The following is a 25,343-nucleotide window of genomic DNA, read 5'->3' as shown; positions in this document are numbered from 1 at the left end:
TACATCTAAAAAAAAAATGAAAGGCAATAAAAGCTAATGAGATAGCTTTCTTACATGTGTCTACTTGTATTTTCACCTACTCTGGTACTTGTGTTAATCATTTCAGGGAGCTTAGAAAAATATCTGCAGGATGTGCAGACAGCACGTCTTTGATGGAAGTGTTGAGAGAACAGAACGAAACGACTCCCACACACAGAGGAGTCAGGAGCTGCAGTCTTAGATATATTTAATAAATTAAAGCCAAGGTACAAAAAAAAACAATGTACATTTCATACCTCCCTCCCCTCCTCCACCTACCACTCTTTCTTTAGACTGTGATTAACATTTTTTTTATTTCTCACATCAGAGTGAGACCACAATACAGAGGATCAGTGTTGAACATCCAGTCATTCACAGTTCAAATCAGAATCGGAGGCAGGGCAGCTCACTCTCTAGAGCTGATTCTTGCCTCTGGTGTCTCAGTCTAAACCACATCTTTCTACAGTGTCTTAACACACTGAATACGTTTGTCCCCTGGACCCCGAAACCCCCCCTCTCCCACCCCACCCCACCCCACAAAACACATACATGCTACATGTCTGCAGGCACCTCGGATAAGACAGAAGGATTAGACTGAGATAAAGTTTTATCAGAGACCACAGAGTACATTTCGATGCTGAGTGTTATTAGATGTCAACCGGTCCTGCTGATTCACAAGCCGTCACATCACTTCACCAATAATGTCTCTGGCAATAATGGAAGGGCACAGAATGTCGGTGCTAATTCTAGTTGCAAACGCTGAATAACTTTCTCAGAGATTCTGTTGCTGAACTCTAATCCTTCTTGGTCCTCTCCAAGGCAGTGACCCGGATGGATGAAAGGATTTTTGGGTGGCTTGTTCACAAGCATTTTTGTTAAGAGCAGTAATTGGTGTCAATAACAGATAGATGGATGGGGTCTGGTCACTGATTATCCAAGTTATCGGGAGGTTTAATAGCTGGGTCTAACTGTCAGTGAGCAGCAGAGATGAAATACTGGATGTATGCCTGGTCAGCCTTTATGAGGAGAGTAGTCTGAATGAGTGTGGTGTGAAGACATGAATGGACTCTGTTTAAAAGATAGGAGGAAGCTATGGACGTGTACTGTAGGTCCGATATAAGTGCACTGAACAAGTGGAAAAAGTTACATCTGTGCACACACAACCTCTCATACATACAGGTATGAACACACGCATACACTCAAATACACAGAAGTGTTCAGCAATAACTGTTAATATTCACAACTCGATTAATATTTTTGCACGATTACAGTGACTAAGCAGTCCAACGTCAGGATTATTAAACTCTCCAAACGCTCCGTTCCCCTCTCAGTTCCCATCCTGTGCCTCCTTCTCACTGCCAGCTACTATAATTCCTTTTCCCCTCCTGCCATCACTCTAGGCAGTCCTGCTTTACCTAAGGGACCACTGCATAAAAACCACTATCTACAACCCGAGGAGACTGCAGTATGACTGAGTGGGACTGTATGCACATGAGGTACAGCCCTACACACAGAGGGCTGGGCAAGAGAGCAGACTGTTTTTAGTCCAAGTGTTGTGTTCTTCGGCTTTCTTCCTCCACTCATACCCCCCTAAAAGGCATATACAACAAAAAAAAGGACAAATTCACAAAACATTTCATGATAATTTGGCAAAACGGATCTCATGGGGGAATGAGTAGGAGCAAATATTACTGTATTTATGTCATTTTTCCTGCAGAATCCCCTCCTGACATTGATCCTTCTCTCTTCCCATTAGCAGCAGCAGGACTGACGAACACCATCTTTCTATATGTGTACATATACATTTATATACTTAATTTGATTTATTCTGAAAAATAATGTCAAGTAGCTACGTACGTTACCACTATCATTTCATATGGATGCTAATCACCAGGAAACAACCTAGGAACCACAGGAAGATCTAGAAAGGCAGAACAAGACAGAGATAGAGGGGGGGGGGGGGCGTGAGGCAGCATGCTGGGAGTGCTGCTCGAAGCTCTTCCAAAGAAAATAAGAGGAGAGAGGAGAAACAATCGATCTTTGAACAGAAAAAGAAAATCGGAGCAGAGAGGACAGCCTCCCTAAAGCCATCGGGGATTTAATGTTTGTCCATTAATCCGATGGCAGGTCTGTGCTGGAATGGTTCCATGTCTTGTCCTGCGGCGGGGTGGGTGATCATTACAATCATTTCATGGTATCTTCACTGACAGGGTTGGCGAGAACTGTGTTGCTGTGGCATCCAGCTGGTTTGCACTGAGGGCAGAGGTCACGGTTAGGTGAAAGTTCAAGGGTAGAGTTTCAGTACTCAGCGGCGTACTCAGTACCATGGAGCCCTCTGCACAATAGTGTGAACTCCTTCACTATGTCCTTCACCCTCCTCTTGTTCACTCGTTCTCTGGAAGGAGGCAAAGAAGGGAGGAAAAATACACAGAATTATAAAGTATATGTGGAAAAAAAAATGATGTGGTTGACTAACTGGATGGACTCATTAGCTAATAAGCCCGTAGTGAAATGTCCAGCGGCGTACCTGAGTATCTGCTGTGAGAAGTTGTCTTTCTGTTCAGCTGTGACCCGTGACGACGGGAACCCTGGAGGCTGCAGCGCCTCCTTCAGCCACACAGCGAGCAGGGAAAAGCAGTGCTTGTTCAGACAGAAAAGCACTTCTGCAAACTGGTCCATCAGGCTCCGGGATGCCCCGCCCCCGATGCCCTGGAGAGAGCGGAGGAGGCTTTTTTTTTACATGAGGGACTTAATTACAGTGAGAGAGGAAGAAAAGTTTGGAGTGTGGTAACACAGCAAAAGTGCAGCATCAGTGAAATGATGAAACTTTTCTGTGGCGTGATGTGTAAACGTGTGACGCGGTGCTTCTCACCTCCAACACGGCCTGTACCAACAGCTTGCCATCCTCCTGCACCACCCTGGCCAGCGGAGGCACATCTGAGCAGTGGGGTAACAGTTCAGTCTAAGACAGACAGACAAAGAAAACCAAATGACCCATTTATATCTAAAATGATGGCTCAATTAACATTCATATGATTGCCAGGTTTTCGTTTGTTTGTGTGCGCTCACAAAGAACAAGCACGTTGACTTGACTGTCGGAGCTTCTGGAAATTTGAGTGACAGAACTCCTAGAAGTGGGAGAGGGAGACAGACAGAGACATAAATAAACTACTGAAGAATGGTGTCAAACATTTACAGTGTGTACTTTGTACTGACAGGCATATTTTTCACAGGAACTGTAGCAAAACACCCGGTGCAGAGTGTAAGGGTGTGTGTTTGTGTAAAGCGATGTGCAAACTTACCACAGTGGAACACTGCTTTCACATCAAGACTCTCAGACAAGAACAAATCGGGCTTCCGTTTGAGGGCCTAAGAGGCAGATAAAGGCATTAAACAGAGCATGCTTCTGTCGGCCCGACCCAATCGGTACTGCTTCACCACATTCCACTGCATAAGCTCCTTCAAAATACTGCTATCAACAATACCCCCTCAGCCTGGTAGCCGGATCTGACAGCAACACAGGACTGAGGCCAGATCTGCCTACCAGGCTTTAATACTCTCTCCATCTGTTTAGGAAAAACTATATGCAAACTCATACAGAGATCCTCCAATGCAGAACTCAGCAGGTATAACAAACAAATTGCAAAAAATCAAACTCTGAAATCATTGGAAACTTAAGTCAAACTAAAGGCAATGATGGTTTTGGCTTTGTTTCTTGAAATCAATCTTACTTGAAACATTACTTTTCCTTGTTTTTGGTTGACTGGATTGAATATGCAACAGAAGTGTGTAAGTAATTAACATGTGCAGATAAAGAGAAATACAACTCATCTCGTAATAATGAACTCATTCAGGATGGAGGAGAGGAGAGAGGGAGAGAGGGAAAGGGGTAGAGAGATGAAGGTCAGATCTATCCAAAGATAGAAAACAAAGGAAGAAGAATGAAGACGGAAGACAAAAATATAAAACAGGAGAGCCATCAGCCAATTTGTCTGAACTGATTAATATTAGTGGAATATTAATTCATCTGGGCTTTGATTGGCTCTGGGCTGGAATGACTTCAGAGGAGGACTGGGCTCAGAGACTAACCAGTCACCTGGGACCACAACGCTCATACAGACGCTGTTACATCAACTTCCCAAGAGCGCTGCGTCAACGAAAATATTTCATCTAAGGCTCGGAGAGCGTTGGTGTTTTTTTTCCAGGGAGAAAATGTGCCCTGATATTGACTTTACAGAAAAAAAGGAAATATGATTTAGCCAAAATGAAGTGCTTAAAATTGTGGATCTTCAGGCAGAATATAAGTTTATATGCATAAATGTCTCATTTTTCCTTTTTCTAAGCAGTCTGTAGAGCTGTGTGATAAATCAATGTTATGCAATTTATCAAAGGATTACATGGTTGATCAAACTTTTCCAAAACAAGAGTAGATGTTAAAAAAAAATGCACTGTCATCTCGCAAAAAATAAAAATAAAGCTGCAGACAAAAACAAGATTCTCACCTGTGACAAAATGTCTGCAGAGGATTATTAAACATGGATATAATAATAATTTATTTGAATTTGATTGATTGATTGATCGATTATCAAGACACCGTATTTCATAACACCCTGCCATAGCAATGTGATTTTTAGATGCCATTCAAGAGATCTGTGTGTAATCAGGCTTAAGGTTAAGGTAGTTTTCTGCAGCTAAAATAAAAACACTACATTAGATTAGTACTACGCTTGTGTGGCAAGGTGACTGTTAGAATCAAAAGCGTTTGAGGAGAGACAGACGTCTCTTTTTCAAACATTCCCCTCACGTTTCATTCCACTGCCTCGCCTATGTGATGGGACACCTTAGGGCCCAGTAACAAAGAAAAGAGATACAGAGAGGGAGAAGAGGACAGAGAAACAGGGAAAGAGTAGAAAAGGAGAGAAAGAGAGAGAGAAACCCAAAGTGAATGAAATAAGAAACCAAAAACACACCTGAGCTTGGAGTTGCATAAATGAATCAACAATATCAGGATGATCCCTGGGTCCTAAAATATAATAAAGATGAAACTTAAGAAATCATAAGAGAATAAGAATAATATACAAACAGCAACTGAATAGATTCAACAGTCATGTGGAAACAAAAGAGAACTCAAAAATATTTCATTGAAATAATTCACATGTGAATAAGGAACAAAGGGGTAGGAGGGGGGGCATATGAAGCTTTGGCAGTGTCTTGGAAGAACAGACCAACCAAAAACAAAAAACAGGCAGAAGACAAAGACATGGGTCTGTTTGGAGAGAAAAAAAAGAAAGAAGTAACGAGAGAAAAAGAACAAACCTAAAGAAACAAAAGTGGGTTTGGAGTGGGAACCCAGGAGGCACCTCTGTTACTGTTACAGTTTGGAGGGAAAGGGGCGCCAAACCTGAATGAGTCCCCTCTCACCTCCCTCCTGTGAGACATTGGAGGCATCAAGGTGATCAAACAACAAGCGACACATTTCCCGTCTGATTTAAACCAGTGCCTCAGGGAGAGAGGTGATCGTCAAGGGTTCATTCAGAATTGGTCAATAAGAGCCCCTTTGCTTCAAAGGTGAACCCATAGCCATCAGCATGAATCACGCTCAAAGATCAGGATAGGTTCGGATGTCACTACCTCCTATATGCTGGACACAGACTACAAGACTTTTAAAAAAAAAAAAATGTGACAGATTACAAATGATGCACAATTAGACACACAATTCCTGAAGAGGCTTCTGGACTGAAGAATCCACATCGAGATTCCTGACTTTCAAACATGGTTTACTCCGATGGCTTAGGATTGACGTTGGAGGGACTCCAACAGCATAAAACAGAACAAACGTCTGTAGTGAGCGCCCAGCTTTAGCTGTTCCCAGACTCCAAACAAGTTTCCTGCTCAATACCCCCCTCCAGCCCTCATCCACACACAACTCCTCGAGAGACAATACGGGGCTTATTCAGAGGGCTGTGATGAGGAGCCCGACAATAATCCTAGCACAGCAGTGGCTGCAGCAGTATTGAGCTGGCACGCCCTGCTATGTTATATGTCAGCCAACTGAATAAGCTAGAGGTCTCTGTACTGTGACTGTATGCTGTACTGTACACTGTATACTGAAGGGTACCTGCTCAGAAAAGAAAGAGTTTAGAGGCAGGAGGAGAGGCAGCCATTACTTAACCAGTCAAAGCAGGAAATGAAGAGAGGGGGAAAAAAGGGACAACACAAAGGGAGGGGGAGCGGCAGACAGTCCTGATACAAGTGCTCTAAGCCGAGAGTAGTGAACTGAATTATATCTTCTCCTTCATTTCCTTCTTATGTTGAGTGAAAATCAGAACATTAGTCTGGCCCCAGGTGCACGCACATGAGGATGAAAGTCATTTTCATGCAGCTCAAACACTGAAACAGTAAATTTAACCACCACTTCATAAATGTAAAAATAAACAAATGAATTTAAACAATAACAGTAAGCAAAGGCTAGGCTGAACAGTATAGAAAACACTGCGACATGTTGTTTGTACACGTTTAAAAACAAATCATAATGGGCTTAAATTGATTTAATCAATGATCAGTGGCAACAGCAGTCTGCAGTGATAAAATCATCATTTGATAAAATCATTATTTTCGACACATCAAACACACAGACCGCTTTGTGTTTTGTGTTTAATGAGTAATGAGAGCAAACGTTTAAAGGTTGACTGTGACAGAGGAGTCCAATGACCTCTAACCTTTTGTCATTTTCCTATTTGTGGCCTCCGCGCTGAGCTGTTTTACTGCCCAGAAACGTAGAAACACTTCAGCAATTGCAACAGGAAATGGGAAAATGTCGTGTCTCCATAACATACATCAAATATGGAACAAATTTGTCTTCTTTTATTTCTACAAATTTGTTCTACCACTGATCTGAACAGAAACAGTTCACAGTATTCACAGTCCCGCCCCGGCTGGACCCCCTACCTTGCTGGAAGATGGACAGCGTTACCGAGGTAACGAGCTCAAACAGAGCCTTGATGGGTGGGAAGTGGTCCGTCTCGCTGGCAAAGATATGCACCATCTGAAACAGCAGGACTTCAAATCAGTCACTCCCCATGTTTACTTGCACACAAGAAACCAGGTTATTACAGGCTGTAGCAGGAAACCAGAGAACATCTTCACAAGCACTGCAGTAACCTATTATTACTGTAAAAACCTGTGTTAACCTACAACTGATTAATATTCTGACTTCTCCTCCACTCTAGGCCATGTTTCTGAATGGAGGCTGGCATCTTTTATGAGTGATATGTGACACTGCAGCACAGTGCAGCGAGTAAACAAGCTCTATAATAAAAACACTTTTTTCTTACTTAGCAAACGTGTCTGAATTTTATAAATAGCCTGCTGTTCACCTGTGAATATTGGCTCATTGAAACTTCTTTAATTTAGTGTCATTTTCAATTACATTTGTTCTGGGATTCAACTGATCTGGATACAAAGACCTACTGCTACAAGCAATGATCTTTCTTCCCTTCACACTGCTGCCACAGTATCACTGTTACTGTCATGCATGTCCTAAGATTCATACAAACGGCCAAGAAATCAGGTTTCTCAAGCAGAAGTCTCTGACTGGATTTCTCTTACCTCGCTCAAAGAAACCATGTTCTATTTATGTTGACATGACATTTAAAAAAAAAAAAAAAAAATCAGGCTACTGCATAAAGGCAAAAATCTGTCACTATTTTACTTTGATAAAGAAATTGTAATTAGCAAGTTAGTTAAATTAATAATGTGCAGAGAAATCTGAGGCACTTTTATTTATGAATGTTATGACAACAGCAATTTTAAATTTAAAGACTAATCTCATTTTTTAATTTGATCTGACCAAACAAATGCTGCTTGAGAATCAAGTCACGAACACAAACTGTAACTGTGGGTGAAGTTTTACAAACTTACAGTGTATCCTCATTAACCTTGGACTCACTGGTGCGTAGCTTATTAGTTCACACATGGCCCTTTCTCACAAGGCATTAAAATCTCTGTATGTAACTGCATAGTATTAAAGAAAGAATACTAATGTGCATGCACTTGTATCAGTGTTTACCTGTCGCGTGAGGTCAAGGGCTGAGGCCTGGGGAATTGTACTGTACATCTGTCCAAGCATCTCACTTAGCTGAGACACCATGGGAGCAAAGTCATGGAGCAGAGTCTTTACCGACTTCTCAAAGATGGCGCACACCGCCTGAGGAACAACATGAGACCGGCATAAATGAAATGTCATCGTATGTCTGCATTATTCCTGGGCCGAGTTCTACAAAAAAAAAAACCCAGAGGTTTGACAGTACGTGGGCACACATGTTGTCGACTAACCTCTACAACCTGCGAGTCATTGAGCCACTTGCTGAGCACGGTCTGTATGAGAGCGAACACTTGCTGCAAAACCACCACCACCTGAAACACACCAAGTAATAAACAAGAAGCAGCATTAGACATTCACATTTACACATGGGTGCACGCCTAGAAGCAGAATCGCTAATGACTATGGGTGAGTGACAGGGCACAATTTTCCTGTTGACCACCCTCACCGCTTCAACCAGCGATAGCCGATGTATTCGGTGGTGGAGGCAGCAGGGGGGGTGGGGGTGGGAGGAGAAGAGCTCATATGGCTGCAAGCAGCATGTGCCCCACTGCATTTCACATCTACCAAACTGCAGTGTACAGCATTACAAAGCCTTTAAATGGAATACATTGTATGTTTATATCTCTGTGCCCATAGATTCAGCCTGCTGCTTATAGTCAGTGTATTTGAGAAATCGCCCAACCCTGCTGATGAGAATGACGATGGTGTGTGTGTGGCGACTGACCGGGTTTGGTCCAGGTGGGGGCGGGGCTGTTTTGACAGGTGGTGCTGAGCCGTCCGCTGACTCGTCATCCTGCTTGCTGATGTCGAGCGTAGTGAACAGGTTGGAGAGCAGACCCAGTATGTGGATGATTGCTAACTTGTTGGAGGGATTAGGCTGAAAGAAGAGACAAAAACAAATAATATTATTTCAACTGGCTATAAGATATAAAACCTGATCCCGCTGCTAGTACGCTAATACACAACCTCACCCCACTGTCCGTCTGGCTCATTTAGTGCATTAGTGTCTGCCTTGAGAAATAACTGCTAAAATATTCAAGAAGACAAACAAACCTTAAAAGCTGGACGTGGTGCCATTATTTTGCTTTTGAAAATTATAGATGGAATATCTACATCAACTAAAGAATATGTTAAATGTGGTACAATAAGGTGAACATTAGTCAGCCTCAGCTGTTTCAATAAATGATTTCACGCATTTAGCCAGCTACATTCAAACGTTTTGGTTGCTCTGTGGACAAAGTATATATTTAAGGCATTTGTCATTATCATTAACAGAATAAATACAACAAAAAAAATTAATAATACAAAATAACTGGTCAATAAATAATTGTTTCCAATCCTAGTTAAAAAACACAAACCACAAGCCAGTGGGTGGGTATTTCAGCAGCACGAGAGGAAGATGGTAAAGGCTTGTTTTCTTACCAGTTTTCTCACTGACACCGGCACGCACACGCACACACACGCGCACACACACGCACAAGCACACGCACACACACACCTCCCCATCATTAATTAGGGTTTCGCTGGCAGTACTTAATCATTTCTCTGTCTCCATGGTGACGTAACCGAGCCAGAAGACTACGGAGAGGACAAAGATGTGGCTGCCACACCCTCTTACAGCCACATTTCTCATCTCTGGTTTAACATCCACCTCCCTCACACTCTTGATGCTTTTACTATTCAGCAGTCATCCTACAACAACAGTATGTGAGCACATTTTGCCTGACATCCTCATCAGAGTGACTCCATCAGCTTTTGCTGTCACCGCTGTCGGACATCATGGTCATTCACCCCTGATATAACGTAACCTGAAGGCCTCCCCACTAGGTGCCACTATTTGTCCGGCTCCACTACACACCACCTGATTTCTTAGTCTGATGTAATGCCGATACATCAAAAAGCGAGACAGAAAACAATCACAGAGGGAGGAAGTCGGAAAGGACGGATGAGACAGTGTGTGATTGTGTGCGGTTTTGTTGTGTCGAGTGTGAGGGGTGAGACAGGGACAAAGACAGACACAGAGAGAAATGAAAAGCTTCATCTAAGCTGACATCTCTATTCACCCCACCCGAGGTCTTTACTAAGTACAGAACAAGGGATCAGGAGAAATTCTACTTTGTTCCACATCCAGCAGATATAAAAGTGTGTATTTTTAAATAACCTCGGCTCCATATTTGTACTATCCAGCGTGACAGTCACAAAATCGAGGTTCCATTAGACGTGACATTTAAACAATTTTCTTTTGCACGACTGTGTGCATGCACGTGTAAAAGCACAGCCTACTGTAAATATGTGTGCGTTGGCGCTTTTTCATTTTCTGAACTCTGAATGTGTCGTGCTGTTGTGTGCGTGTGTGTTTGCATGAGGGAGGCAAAGTGTGTCTTTGCTACTTCCATTTGAGTCACTAGCCCATGGTGCAGGGTCAAATCCAATCTGGTCCCACAGAGAAATGTTCCACTGCAGTGACACCACACAGACACAAGGCCTGTTCCTATTGGCCAGAGTCCGACTGTGCCTGCTCTGTGCTTGTGTGTGCGTGTGTGTGTGTGTGTACTACTACACATTGGTTTGTGTACGCACCGTCTCGTCCGCTAGCTTCTCCAGTTGCTGAATGTAGGGTGTGATGAGAGAGTGAAGGTTTCTTAGTATGTCTTCCACGGGGAGAGCGGAGAGCAGGAAGCCCAGAGCCTGCATCAGCCACATGCACTGACTTGTCTGCAGGAGGAGACGATCACAGGTGCAGTTTCAGTTCAACCATGAGAGCTCAGAGGCACTCAAGAATTTTATACTGTACAGACAGCACAAATAAATTTTTCACAACACATAACATGTCATCTTTAGACTACAGGCTACAAACAAGTTACTTCTGAACTGAGAAAGAGAAAGTGAATGTGAGAGGACAAACACTGACCTTGTGGATCTGCTTTATAAGCACCTCCTTGGGAGAAAACAGTAAGAGTGATGCTTGTGTTATTCTGTTGTTAAGTACAACAAAGTACCTTCTCAAAATAGAAAAGTAACTCCAAAGTAAAGCAGCCGAAGTGATTTCAAAGAGCTAATGTTATTTCTGGAAAGCAGGAGGAGTACAAACGCCTGTAACACCTCAGCCGTTAAAAGTAAGGAGGAATAACTGATTATTATTGGCTCTTACACTTTATCATCTGGGTAGAAAACGTACTTTTTTATAAGGTTATATAAAAGGTTATTATAAAAGGTTATATATGCGTACACATACCTGAGAGACAGCTACTATATTGGTTGCGTAAGGTGGCAGGTCATATTTGCATTCTCTACAAATTTTCTTGAGTGTAGAGACAGAGGAGACAGAGAGGTCTGGATTCCCTAAAGCCTGTAGCACCAAGGGCAAGACACTGCTGAGCATCACTGGGTGGTCTGCCAACCATTCAGCCAGAGCGCCTAGCAGGAGAACAGTTCAGATACTGCATGAGGAACCATGTGAGTGTTACTGGACTAAAAATGCAGTTTTTTCTGAACATTTAAATTACACTTCATTTGCTTTAACTGTTGTGATGCAACCCGTATTTGTCTTACCTATTGTGAACATCACTGTGTCCGCTAACTGGACGTTGTTGATGTTTATTCTGGGGATGAGTCCTATCAGGCCTGGGATAACGTCTGAGTAATTCACATCTATCGTCTCGGCTATGGACTGGAAGCCGTACAGCAAAGCTTCTGTGTGCTGGAGGAGGGGAGCGAAGTCAGTGTATTTGTGAGAACAAACACAAAACAAACACAAATACAAACGAAGCTGACAACAAAAAAAAAACAATTACAAAAACCTGAGGTTTGAAAAAACACGGAAAGTAAGAATAACCCAAAATCAGCATGAAAAATTCTTCAAATAGTTTAAGTCCTGTAAACATACATTTTAAGTTTCTTTTATCTTGAGGCGTATTTTGAAGTGAGTGTGTGGACTAATGTAAGAATAATAATGTGAAAAATAAAAAAAACAACATACCGCTCCTCAAACACTAGTTTATTACATGTAGTGTGATGCATTTTTCAGTACAGGCTTCTGTGCAACGCTAAAAGAAACAGTTCAAATGATCTTGTTGCTCATCTGTGTGTGTGTTTATGTTTCACCCACCTGCCATGACGTGGGCTGCTCTGCATTAGTCAACAGTCTCCCTAGTTTATCATACAGGTTACTCAGCAGCTCCGCTCCCAGCATCTCGTACACGTACATGAGCGTGTCTGAGATATCCACCCTGACGGACAGACAGGCGCAAACAGACAGTTTAGGGGCACGCAACGTTGAAACCTTATCTGTTAATCTATTTGCCAGACAGGTTTTGCCCTCTCAGCTTGCCAGTTCAGTAAGAGTCTATTAGAGAAAAACACACTCATTTGCTGACCAATCATCCTGTCAGCGAGTAATTTCTGAAACACTCAGGCCGTCACTGAAACACTTACACACAACAGTGCGCAGCAGAAGCAGGAATGTGCAAAACCCAGAGACAGAGTCAGGCATACCAATGCACACAGACAAAAATACGGCACACGCACCTGTAGATCCTGAACTGCTCTTTCTCATCTGAGGACCAGGATGCGTACTCCTGGTCGGACGGGAACTGGGCTTTGTGCAGCAGAACATCCACCAGCTGGAAATACACTGGCCTGTAGACCTGCAGATACACTGCCTGCTTATCCGACTCAAACGACATGATTTCATCCTGAGGAATAAGCAAAGACATAAAACCTTTTATGCAAAAAAAAAGTAAACAGAAACGTTTTCAGACAAACTGTCACATTTTATTACTGGACAATTGTAGACGAAGGCCGGACCCCACCAAGCAGCACATTTATACAATGAGGAGATTGTGTTAATGTCTTTAAACAGTCTATCTAAAGATGCTTATTTAGCCTTACCATGTGGGCTGGTTTTACGTGCCTTGACAAGTGCGTAAAAAATGACAGTTGGAAAAAGTGCACTGACCGTTTATTTTCTTTATTTTGAGTTTGAGTACATAATGAGATTGGATTTTAACACTGCTTACTTGTAGTGTGTACCAGAAGGTGAGTGTGAGGGAGCTGGTGGTCTCATTGACCGGGTAGTGGCCGGGGATGCCTGTACAAAACATGATCATGTTGACTAAAGCCAGGAAGCTCTGCCAGTGGTCCACCTGTTCCAACAGAGTCCTGGAGAAAGAGGTGGGTGTACGGGAACGAGACAGAGAGAAGTGTGTTATTCAATAGCTGTTCAATGCAGCCGGTACACAGGTAAGCTAGCACCTTTCTCATTCTGTGTCACTCATTAAAATTTGGCCATTTGTGTTTTTTTTTTTTTTTTTTTATTGTATTAGCTAAAAACCATTTTATATTTTGTTGTACACACACCTTGAGTGGTTCTCTCCTAGTGTGACAGCGATCCGGCAGATACCGTGGCAGGTCTCCATGTCTCCATTCTGAACAGCCTCTCTGAGCTGCTCCTGGAGGGCCAGCACTTGAGGAACCAGTTTCAGCAAAGTGTTCACATATCTACAACCAAACGGACACACAAACACGGAGAGAAAAACACCAGGACGGACAGTTAAGAGTCCAGTTCATTTAAAGAAATCGGGAGAGATGAAAGAAACCAGACGCCGTACCGTACGAGAGAGAGGAATATCACATGCACAGCCAGTGAGCCCCGTCTGGTGAATAAAAAAAAAATGACTCACACCGCTCACAGCTAGGTTGATGTATTTATTGCTCCTTCCCAAGACAAGTGTTTATTTCAAATCAAATCTCAGTCCAAGTCAGTCCAACCTCTGATCTAGCACACCCACCCCTAAAAGCCCACACATCTACCATGAAACCAGAAAATCTATTCAAAGCTCCTGCTCAGAGCTGCGCTGCTGTCAGTTATTATTCTGTCTTCTTCCTGCTGTCTCAGCCATCTATAATTTCCTAACTCCAGCTAAAACACACACGTGCTGACACACACATACACACACACAGATGAGTATACACCCTTCAACACAGGCTCAGATCTGTTCATGTGACAACATCAGACATCCTCCTCCTGTCACCCTTAATGACAGCAAGTGAAGGGCGACATTTGAAGATGAAGGGCGAGCGCGTATGTGTGTCTGAATGTCACTGAGGAGATTATGTGCATGTGTGAATGCTGTAAATGTAAACCATATTACGTGTGTGTCGGTCCCAGGGGGGTTTTGTGGTATGGAGGCTGCTTCATCTTTCATGAGAACATCAATAAGGAAAGGATGAGGGTCCAGGTCGATGAATATTCATCAATGACACAGCAAGGTTGTGTGACTTTAAAAGAATTTGCGAAAAAAAAAAAAACCCCAAACTGAACTCAACCTGAAAAACTGCTGTAACTTGCATTTGTTTCTTTGAGGATCTAATCTAGGGCTGCAAATTCTGCGATTTCAATCGTTTAATCCATGATGTGTCAAAAACTGAGAGATGGATCCATCTCAGCTACCCTGAAACCAAAGTGGTGTCTGCAAATAGCCCAATCCTCACACCGGAGAAACTGGAACCAGAGAAAACAACTTGACATAAATAATTATTCAAATAATCAAAACTGCTCATTAATGTTCTGCTGCTCATATAATGGCCAGATGCTGCCATGCATCCATCCACCATGGTCACGGGAAGCATTTCCCTGTTACGGCTGCAGCCGACACCCACGCCATGCATCTAACCCTCCTTGTAGTATTTTGATATAGCTGAGTGATGTATGCTGAGTGGGATGTGTGGTCCCATATACGAGACTGGTTCCAGCTGCTGAGGTGTTGCCCATCCTCATTTCCCGCTTCCTATCTAATGATGTAAACTGGAGTGGCACCCGATCTGGCTCTCCAATCCAGAATGTGCTGGAGCTTTCAGCTTGCCAACATGCCTCTCACATTTGTTTCTGACTGGTAATTAACTAGCATTAAGGTATTCATTAACTATGAGGGGACAAGGCCAGGTAGAGATTCAATTACTGACTGCACTCCCGCAGAATGCCTTTGTTTGGAGACACTGGGTTTTCTTTGCTTTTTGCCAAGTTATGGCTGATAGTAAGGTTTTATTTCTGATTTTTGTTTCATTTAGGTTAAGTTATTTGTAACACACCTGGTTTTAAATTACTTTCCTTCCCCGTGATGAGCTGGGTCACAACACCCTCAGGCCCTCTCATGAGCCGAGAAGCTGAATCTATAGTCCTGCATTATGAAGCCGAGTCCCCTCCTCGGCAGCCCACGCTGATTCAGCCTTCTCTAGAGAGAACTACACCCTGCTGAAATGTGATGTGTATGAATCTTGCCTCCATCTAATAAACCCATACCTGTGTGCGTACTGGCCTATATCCTGTGTGTTCGGCTGTCTGAGTAACTCGGAGAGAACAGCGCAGGGAGCGACTGCACTTAACTCTGAGTGAGTGACCGTGTACGTGTGTGTTCACGTGAATGGCAGACTGCACTCATGCACTCAGAAGATCATTCATTTTTAACAGGGTGCTTTGCAGATGCAGGTCATGTGCTTAGCTCCAGAAAACGAGGACTTGGTGTGTACGCGATGCGACTGAAAGGGCAGAATGGATTTGTATGTGTTTCCCCATTTCCCTCATAAGACATGACATTCTGGAGGTTCCTCTGAGACAGAGTCTGCTGCAGTCTCCTCTTCTCTAGCTCGTAGCTGCCCATAGTCTCATCTTTTGCTCCCTGCCCTGCTGTTGTACACACTCTCCCTCCTTCCTGACTCCTCCTTTATTCCCTCCACCCCCCCCCCCCCCCCCCTCCCCCCACCTCTGATCCCCTCTGCAATTACTGCAACACTCCGAGACAGGGGAAATGGGTTGCCTGGCAACAGGATGCAGCTGGACCAATAGCATCCCCCCAAATGAGTTGACTCTAATGTGTTTAAACAGAGGGAGAGAACAAGAGACAGGGAGGAGGGCTTAGTTCTGATTGTGAGAGAAGAGAACGGGGGAAAGGAAGAGCCCAAAGAAACAGAGGGAGAAGAGATAAAATGGATAACATAAACACAGCACAATCTGTCAATGGAAACAAGGTGAGCTATGATTTACTAGAGAGGATGGAGAAAAACAAAAAACACCTTATGTTGTCTTCTAAACATGTCTTTTTGCGTTTGCTCCTAAACGCAGACACAAGAAAAACAATATAGCTACTCCAATGTAACTCCATAAATCACGCACTGCACTCACAAAAACAGAGGCCACATGTGTCTCAAGAGACGCCACTAATGAGACAGTCAAGACTTTTGGGAGCATCCGAAAAACACACGCTGACAAACATGCTCATGACACAGGGCTGGGATCGGTTTTGAGTAACACAAAAAAGAAAAAAAAAAATGGGAAAGAAATCGGTATTAGAAATAAGTGGATAATTGTCCAAAAAAAATGAATCTTTAGAAAAGAAATCAGAAGAGTCCCATCTCTAACTAACATAGTCTTTCCTTGGGACCCAGCTGAGGATGCTCTACCTGTAACTCCACTGCCATCAATCGTCTTCCCACCATCTGCTCGGCATAATGTCAGTGTGTTTAAACTGCCTTGTCAGCATCAACATCACAGATGCGACCCCCCCCTGTCTGTGGAGCGGTGCAGAGGTATGGAGGATGAAGTCTTTTATTCTTGCACACTTTCGCACCTTCCCCTGCCATCCTCCTTCTCTTCGCACCCTTTCTTCTCTTTGCAACGTCCCGTCACCCCCGCCCTCGCTCTGTCTCTCCCTCCCTCTCTCCAGGGGAGGGGTAATGGGTGCCTGCCATGTCTGAATCAGCCAGGGCATGATGACATCTCTCCCCAGCTCTGTAACCATAGCAACGCCAGCCAACCGAGAAATGCCGCTCTCCTCCCCCTGGCTGTCAACTTGCCCTGTATCAATCCCTCCTTCCTTCCCTCCATTCCTCCCTAATGCCCTTCCAGTGCCCACCCTGTCTGTTTCCTACTGTTGGCTAATTCATCTTTTTTTTTTCCTCTCCTCTCTCTCTCACTCTCCTCCTCTACTTCCATTTTTGCTCTGGTGTAATTTCTACAGTCATTACCATGACAAGCTTTCATACCATAGCATCATTATTTCATTCTCCTGCCTCTCCCTTGGGTTGGCATGCCGTATGAGTACACATTTGTACCGTGTAGTACTACCGCGTTTCTTGTGTTTTATTATTTTTAATATTTGTACAATTTCCACAACAGTACACACCTTTGGGAGTCGGGCTGTGAGATGGCATTGACTATTGCCTCTACCGCTGTGTCGAAGAGCTCCGGGTCAGGCAGGGCACTGAAGCAGTCGTGCACCAGGCCTTCGCTCTCGCTGAGGGGCACATCTAGCAGCACCCAGGATGACAGGCAGCGCAGCACGCGAGCTTTCACTGCCCCGGGGCTGTCCGTCCGTCGCAGCAGTTGCTGCAGTAAGGGACACACTGACCCCCACTCCCGGCCCAGGGCACCCCGGACCTAGAGGATGGAGGATGATAACAAAGGTTAGACCGCTAGAGTATCACTCACGTCGTACGTCCCTCTGTTTGAAGAGCAGATCTTGGTATCAAGTTCTTCTATACTGGTTATATACAGTTATATTCTCTAAAAGTGTTGAGGATTGACTCCTGATGATGAACAAATGAATCCAAAGATAACCTGTGAATAGCGCACAGGTGGTCATCACTACCTGCAGAGCTGGGTGAAGGCGGTGCCTGACCTACCTGCCCCTTTCGGTACTGTGGCAGACGGCTGGTCTGGAACTCTTCAGGCAGGACTGTGAGCAGCTCCAGCAATGCCAGGCAGCGTGCACGCCCATCCACCCCTCCCCCCTCCTCCTGGAACACCCGCACCATCTCTGCCACTGCGCCTGGCCAGGCCTCAGGCATTGTGTTGAGCGCCAGAGAGGCCAGGGCCACACACAGCCGGGTGAGCACCATCTTGGAGCCGGAGGAGAAGCAGGCAATCTGGGAGAAAAGCTGGGTCTTCAGAGACTCATACTGGTCTGTGGGGATGTCTGACCAATAGCGAGAGATCTTGGTGTGAAGAGCACTAGCACCAAAGTACTGGATCTCTGGCACCTGTGAGAGATGATGGGATGGATGCAAATGACACAAAACGCTTTTTCAGTGTGTGCGTGTCCATGTGAGTGTGTGTGTGTGTGTGTGCGCACACCGTACCTTGTCTGGGCTCAGCAGGGCCCAGCAAAACTGCCAGGCCTGAGGCGAGACCTGAGCCTGCATTAGCCATTTCTGGGCCAGATTCTTGTTTTCTATATTGGGATCATAGTACAACTGGTGGAGGGCCTAAAAAGAAAAGGAGAAAGAAAAGAACAAAACTGAGAAAAAAAAGTCAAAAGAATCCAGACAATCTGTGGATGGTTGAACAACTCTGTGCTAACAAAAGTCCATGTGAGTGACAGCACTCCACACAATCACAACAGCGTGTGTCAGGGAAAGCAGAGAAGCTGAGAAAAGACAAACGCAATCCTCTGAGCTCTCATTTGGTGGAAAGAGCTGGTTACCTTGAGAAAAAAAAAGAATCTTTTTCTCACTTGCAAAATACGCAGACACGTAGCAGATAGTTAACCATGAAAACCTGAACAATAGAGAAAGCATTGACCTGAAAGCAGCACTCTCTGATGTACAGCTGTGAGTAATTTGAGTACTTGAGTGCAAGGAGAACAAGAAGCAGAAAGCCATAGAGAAAGGAGATAAAGGATGAGAGTAAGAATGGGAAATAAAAGAAGGGAAAACAGAAGCATTAATTAAACAGACACCTCTAATCCAGGCAGTGCCAGAAGAAAGGCTCAGGCACTACTCTTTTTTTTTTGTCTACCGTCTCACACAGACATGTACATGCTCACTGAACTAAAACCGCTGGCAGCCAGCACTAAGTGTCTGACAAGCAACACAGGAAAAAAAATCTATTTGGTGAGCTTCTGATCCTTGTCTTTTACCCCTGAAGCCTGCTCACATCAATTCCTCCACCACCAGCCACTCTCTCCCTCTATCCACCTCGCCCTCCCTCCAGCCTAAACGGTCCGTCCACTTTCATTCCATCCATCAGCTCACTGTCTTCATCTCAGTCTTCTTCTGAGAAGTACATCTCTCCCCATTCCCTCGTTACAGAAGTTTAGGCTGTCTAACAAGGGAGGAAGAATAACACTGTAAAGAAACCACGATGGGTCACGGAGTACGATGACTCAACTACAGCTGTGGAGAAGAACATCAATACAGCGTCAATACCTACTGGAAGCAGAGAGTCTCAGGTGGTGTTCTCTACCCGTCTACCATCCTGAAACGCAATTATCTATGTCTCCACTTACTGTACGAAACTCTGAACATGGCGGACTGGGTGTTGATGAGCTGACTGTTCGCAGAGAGTCAGGTGGCATTTGTACAGGGAGCTATAGGTGCAGGTACAGTATGTGCAAGTATGTGCAGCGGGTACTGTATGTACCACATGCATGTGGCTTTAAATTCTTTTTTTTTTTTTAAGCTGGGAGGTCTCTGTGCTCCACCAACATCGACCTGTGCCATATTTAGGTTTTCACGAGACGTTTTCTATTGAAAACTGAACAGATTCATAGACAAACAGACAAAGCTGCATGACAAAACTGATGAAATATGAATGTGTTGTGATTTAGCAGGGTCTTTCCATGGATCATTATCATGCCTTCATTCTTAAAAGGATCAACATCAGGATGCTTTTTTTTGTTGTTGTTGTTGTTGTTAATCAGCTCCACGCTGCCCTTTCTGTAAACGAGGCTGTGATATCGGAGTTCAAAGCAGCAGCGGATCATTACCGCAGTCCACTGTGTGATCGCAGACCTCTCCTTATCCAATCCCAAACAGCACCGTGTCTCCTTCCTTGGTTGATTATCAAAGCACAAGACACAAAAACAGTCTGTTAATTTTGCTGCTTTAATCTTCTCACAAAGAACCACCGCCTGACTCCTCCTAGAAATCACGCCAGACATGCAGCAGTTACCTCTACTAACTCTAATTGTCTGTTATTAATTGGTTCTTAAAACAAGCAAAAAGCATCCACACCCCTAGAAATAGCAGTATTTCTTTGCAGCTGAAGCAACTAACTGTATCTCCAGATGGTGGCAACCTGCCCGAACCACCTGGCTCACCTGAGGATGAGTGGATGAGTGCTCTTGGCAGACACTATCAAAGGTCATTAGCCTCCTCTCCTGTCCTTTTGCAACAGGAGGAAGAAGGGAAGAGGGGTGCAAGCGAAAAAACCACGGCTCAGTTAGACAGATTCACCATCTGTTCTCACAAATAACCACACTGTAGCTGGTATACGCTTGTGTGCTCACTCCCAAGCCCAGGAGAATAACTACGTTGTGGGTCCTGAGCTGCATTAACAAAGAACACTACAATATCTGGGCTATATAGGACAAATATGAAGCTAATCAATGAGGTAGGAGCCATTAAAGGGGCAGCCTTTTTATAATGTTTCAGTAAACATAAGAGAAATCTCTCTTTCCGCAAATAATTATGGGGCATAAATGCATGAGCCTACACACACAGACATGCACACACACACACACTTTGAACAGTGTGCAAAGACGTGCCCAAACACAGGAGGTAATGACACCTCTCTGTCGTAGGTTCACTGTGTTTTCCAGCCATCTGTCCACTAGTGTCACGCTCAGAGGCACTGTGGTGATGGGAGGGCAGTGCTGGAGCTGTACTGCAGAAGGCAGCATCACACCACTGACCCATCATGACACTGTGCTATAACTGTGAGAATGAAAAACATGCAGAGGAATGATGATTAATGAGGGAACAAAGAAGAATAGTTTGTGCGCGGGTGGTTGTTGACTGCACGCGGCCAAGACGGATATTAAGAATATCATGTTGCCAATAGTGATAAAAATCTCAGCACATTAAAAGCAAATAAACCCTTGGATAAACAAAAAAAAAAAAACCCAAAAAACAAAAACATGCACACACAAGCACGTGTAATCATCATGTAACCTACAAGACGCGTGTTCCACCTTGAGCCTTATATTTCTATCAATAAGTGGATCCCTCAGATGATGTGAGCTGTAACATGCTGTACTGAAAGCAAATTCCACCAACTTGTTGTGTGGCCATTAAATGATTCTGATTCTGATGCATCTGATCTGAACTTTAACCGAAGACAGTTCCTAAGTAACAGAGGAGCATCACAAGCCAAGAGCCTGGGAGCATTGCTGAGCATTACTGAATGGACCCCAAACACCTCCCACAGAAAGCATCCTGTGTAGGTAGTGAGCCGACCAAGTGATTACAGACGATCCTGGTAACAAAAAGCAATGCCTGTCCAAGTGCCCTTGAGCAAGATGCTGACCCAGCATTGTGCTATGCCTCTTTCTGGTGTTACACTAGTTACTGGGGGGAGAAATGCCCAATGACAGCACAGTGAAGAGCTCTGAATTTACTCCAAAATCCACTTGCTCGGTGGACAGTGATTCTGAAGCTGATTGCAGTCAAGCAGAAATTTAAGTCAGTATACGAATCCATTGACTATACACACAAAGTTATTGACAATGTGGTACTTTGTTTCACAGACCCAAGACTGAACAAAGGCCTTTCTATTGGGCATATACAAACACTGGGCCAGGAACCATCATCTCCACCACAGCCCACTGTACAAAAGTGACAACTCTGCACTGCTGGTCTTTTTTTTTTTTTTTAATTTCACATTTTTAGCAGCTGCAGTTATTCTCATCATGTTATGAAGAGTATAATTTCTCTTTCTATTGATTTCCTTGGATGAATGTATGGCATGTCTCCTGGTGGTGTGAGAATTTATAGTTACCTGCTGCTGTGACTGTTTGGCAGCGTGGATAATAATAAAAAAATACTGGCAAAAGCGGCATCTCAGATTCTTCTAAAGGCATTAAGCTACTAATACCAGCTTTAAGATATTAAACTGATTCTGAAGAAACCTTTTGTCTCCCTCCTAATGAACGACACCGTGCTGATTCCATAACCAATTAAATACAAATGTGTCATCCCAGCCAAATAATCTAGAAAAAAAGATCTCACCCAAATAGTCTAAAAAAGCCTTCTAAATATAGCTGAGTCTTAGAGTCACAAGATCTCATCAGTTTTGAAATGCAAGTGCGGCGTAATGACAAAAGTGATCATATCCTTCATGGTATATGATACTTCCGATGCCATTTGTCGTCTTTTATCAGTTAATGAGATTACTGATAGTGCTGTACCACTTGGAGCAGATTTTGGCAAGCAATGGTTCACTTCCATTGTAAATGAGACACTTAGATACTAGAAATAATCCAATAAAAAAAAATTAACATAATAAAATATTCCATCCAAATGTATATGGTTGGTTTTCAGTTATTTTCGTTAAACATTCACCCTAATACGTCATAACAAATTATTTATGACCATGTCTGTTACATTAATTATACATTTACTTAGGTATGCATACAGTGTGTTTGTTTACTTTCTCCAACTTTAGATAATGTGATCAAAATCAGAGGAAATGTTTTTTCTTTCTTAATTATAGAACAATACATTCTCACAGCCACTACTCTCTCCAGCTCTAGAAATCAAACATGAAAAAATGAAACAAGAAATGATCCAAAGGGAGACCAGACCTTGCTCACTGTTAGTCATTCTTTCGCTTTTTATTAAAGACGAAACCACATTATCAAGCCGAGCCATTTCCCCTGCAGGAATGCCCTTCTCTCCCTCAAACCTACCTCTAATCATATCTGTGGCATCACCAAGCCTCCTCTCACCCCCTCCTCTTTCTTTACTGGCACTGGCACCGTCACAGACATCGACCCTGTCCCACCCCTCCCTCCCCTCATCCCCCAATCACCCAATCTCATCACATCAACTCTTTCACCTTTCTCACTCTCCCTCTCTCCATCTCGCCACCCTGCCCATTGTCTCCCCACCCATCCTCTCTCGTCCGAGTCAGTGGCCACCCAGCAGGGAGATTCATCACCGCAACCTGGCAGCCACAATCAGCCCTGCCAAGCCAGAGCACACGCACACGCACACACACACACACACACACACACACACACACACACAGACATCCAGTCTAACACAGAAAAAGAAGACTCAGGCGAGCATTTCACAGTGATAGACATGGCAATGAACTGGCGGGCTGCAACCTGTTATTTTGCTCTCATCTGCTCGTTCTTTCTGAACATCGGCCATTCAGAAAAAAAGGCTAATCTGACGACGTGAGAATGGATGTAACAGGGATGGATGAGCCGAATCCCTGTGTGCAAGTACGGGCACATTATCTCTCCAAGCGAAATCGGTACAAATGAAAACATTATGTGGCTACAAAGCAACTTAAAAAGCTCTTGCGCTTTCTTCCACAAACTGTTAGTCTAATTTGAAACATGACTTGACTTAGCCCAGAAACCCTCGGTGCTGTAAAAGCCGACTCTCTGCTGACGAGGACCCACTGGTGCAAGAACTCACCTTCTCTACGTTTTCCACCGTGAAGTCCAGGGCGTCCGGTGTGGATGCTATCCTCCCCGGCGTCTCCATATCTCCGCCGACACGGAGCTGTCAAATGATCAAAGAGGAGCAACACATTCAGGAGCTAACAGCTAACGTTAAACTTCCCTTCCTAAGCTGTGCCGTGTCCATAATACTTCCACAATAGCAATCGGAATCTATAAGTCAGCTGGACGATCTCATAAAATTAGGTTTTGAAGATCACAGGAGAAGCTAACCGGCAAGCTAACATTAGCTCGTTTAACTTATGAGCAGGCTAGCTGACGCTAACCTCCACTATAGAAAAATACTATAGAAACAGCTAACGCCACTATGCTAACGACAAACTAGCTAACGTAGCAATGCGTGTAACTTAGCGCAACCCTGGTGCCAAAATGCCACTAAGAAAAGCAGATATCTTAGCATTTCAGAGTGTGACAGCGTTACCAAAACAGTGCCGTCACCGCCTATTATCGCTAGGCTGTCTAAATGACCAGCATTTTCACACCTTTCTGTCCTGCGACGGTATGAGACGATGCTGGCAGCTCCCTGCCGCTTTTCTGCCTCTGCTCAGTCACCGGGAGCTCTCTGCTACATTCAGGCGCTGTGGGAAACAGCGTAATCACAGCGTGACCGCCGAAGGACCACCCAATAACACGGCAAATGAAACAGCAATTTCTAAAGTTCGCAAAAATATTTAAAGGAGGAGAGTATACGATACCTGAAAATTTAACAGAAATTTTGTTTTACTTTTTTTTGTTCTACTATCTTGTGTTTCAGGTTCGCTTTGTGTATTTATGCGGCCAAAAGCATCTAAATCCGCGACAATACGCTTTTTTATGTTCTTGTATATGAATAACATGTGAATGCAGCATCCAACCCCTTTCAAAGACCCTCACATTATAAAAGATGCAGCTGCGGGCAGGAGCAGTGACCTGAAGCATATTTACGTTGTGTCTCACATATTATCCCTTTGTAAACTAGAGAGTATGAACCTGAAATTCATACATGAATTTTAAAAGAAAGGGAATGTTGTTTGTTGCACCACATAAACCCATTCATTACATTCATGAAAATAGTAAGGATGTTTCAAAACGTGCAAAAAATGGACAAAACATAGGCTATTCAATGGTGTATACCTCCCCCTTACGGAAGGAACATTTACCAGCACATGGAAAAAAAATCTAATGCAACACAAAAACAAAACAAAAAAACATGTACAGATGGATGGACTCATACAACACCCAACATTTCACAACACATGAAAAAAAACAAACATATTTTTTTCACATACTCAGCTAATGTATGGAGAATACAGATATGTTAACACGTTTTCCCATACATGTAATATATGAAAAGGTTATATAACTGATAGAGCCCAGTCCTATTTAACAGCTACAGCTACATCGGTGAATTAGCAGGAGAATCTGATGATTGAGATCATTCTGCTTCTCAACCTCCAAACAAGGTTTATAACAGACTTCACTTTTTCAAACATGTAATTCCTGAAAACACGTGTGCTTCCCCCCCCCCCCCCCCCGCCCCGCGCGACCTCGGCCATAGAGCAACAGCTCCCCCATGTGGAGCTAAGGAGACATCACAGTACAGTAAAAGCGTCATGCAAAAAAAAAGGTACTTTTATATATAGGTGACCGACAAAATCCTCACCACAAAGGTATAAACGCGCAACAATAGGATTCGTGAAAGAAAAGAACTATTGTAATCCTTTAATCAATTTCAGTAGCTTTCGAGCGATTACATGAGGGCCTTACTTGGG

General features: G+C 43.7%; 1 protein-coding gene across 1 annotated transcript; it reads right to left on the bottom strand.

The window, feature by feature from the left end:
* Positions 1-555: 555 nt before the first annotated feature.
* Positions 556-24,147, bottom strand: LOC121183624 (importin-13-like). Its single transcript, XM_041040772.1, has 23 exons — positions 24,075-24,147; positions 23,549-23,635; positions 18,257-18,382; positions 17,801-18,157; positions 17,302-17,555; positions 13,481-13,621; positions 13,141-13,282; positions 12,650-12,816; positions 12,231-12,351; positions 11,675-11,822; positions 11,358-11,539; positions 11,034-11,060; positions 10,703-10,837; positions 8,847-8,999; positions 8,353-8,433; positions 8,087-8,224; positions 6,967-7,063; positions 4,989-5,041; positions 3,321-3,387; positions 3,088-3,146; positions 2,891-2,980; positions 2,546-2,727; positions 556-2,413 (listed from the first exon to the last, which is right to left on the bottom strand). The coding sequence occupies exons 2-23, from the start codon at positions 23,615-23,617 to the stop codon at positions 2,317-2,319; spliced, it is 2,886 nt and encodes a 961-aa protein (XP_040896706.1). The 5' UTR covers positions 23,618-23,635; positions 24,075-24,147; the 3' UTR covers positions 556-2,316.
* Positions 24,148-25,343: the final 1,196 nt, after the last annotated feature.

Source organism: Toxotes jaculatrix, chromosome 6 (assembly GCF_017976425.1).
Source record: "Toxotes jaculatrix isolate fToxJac2 chromosome 6, fToxJac2.pri, whole genome shotgun sequence".
NCBI classification, from domain to species: Eukaryota; Metazoa; Chordata; class Actinopteri; family Toxotidae; genus Toxotes; species Toxotes jaculatrix.
Note: the sequence above shows the minus strand (reverse complement) of the source record. Positions and strands in the feature narration are given on the sequence as shown.

Excerpts from the sequence above, each read along its gene's own strand:
- LOC121183624 (XM_041040772.1), bottom strand. The coding sequence starts at position 23,617 with ATGGAGACGCCGGGGAGGATAGCATCCACACCGGACGCCCTGGACTTC. Across the intron at positions 17,556-17,800 it reads CACAGTACCGAAAGGGGCAG|GTCCGGGGTGCCCTGGGCCG; the intron begins GTAGGTCAGGCA and ends TCCATCCTCTAG. Across the intron at positions 7,064-8,086 it reads CCCTTGACCTCACGCGACAG|ATGGTGCATATCTTTGCCAG; the intron begins GTAAACACTGAT and ends CTGCTGTTTCAG.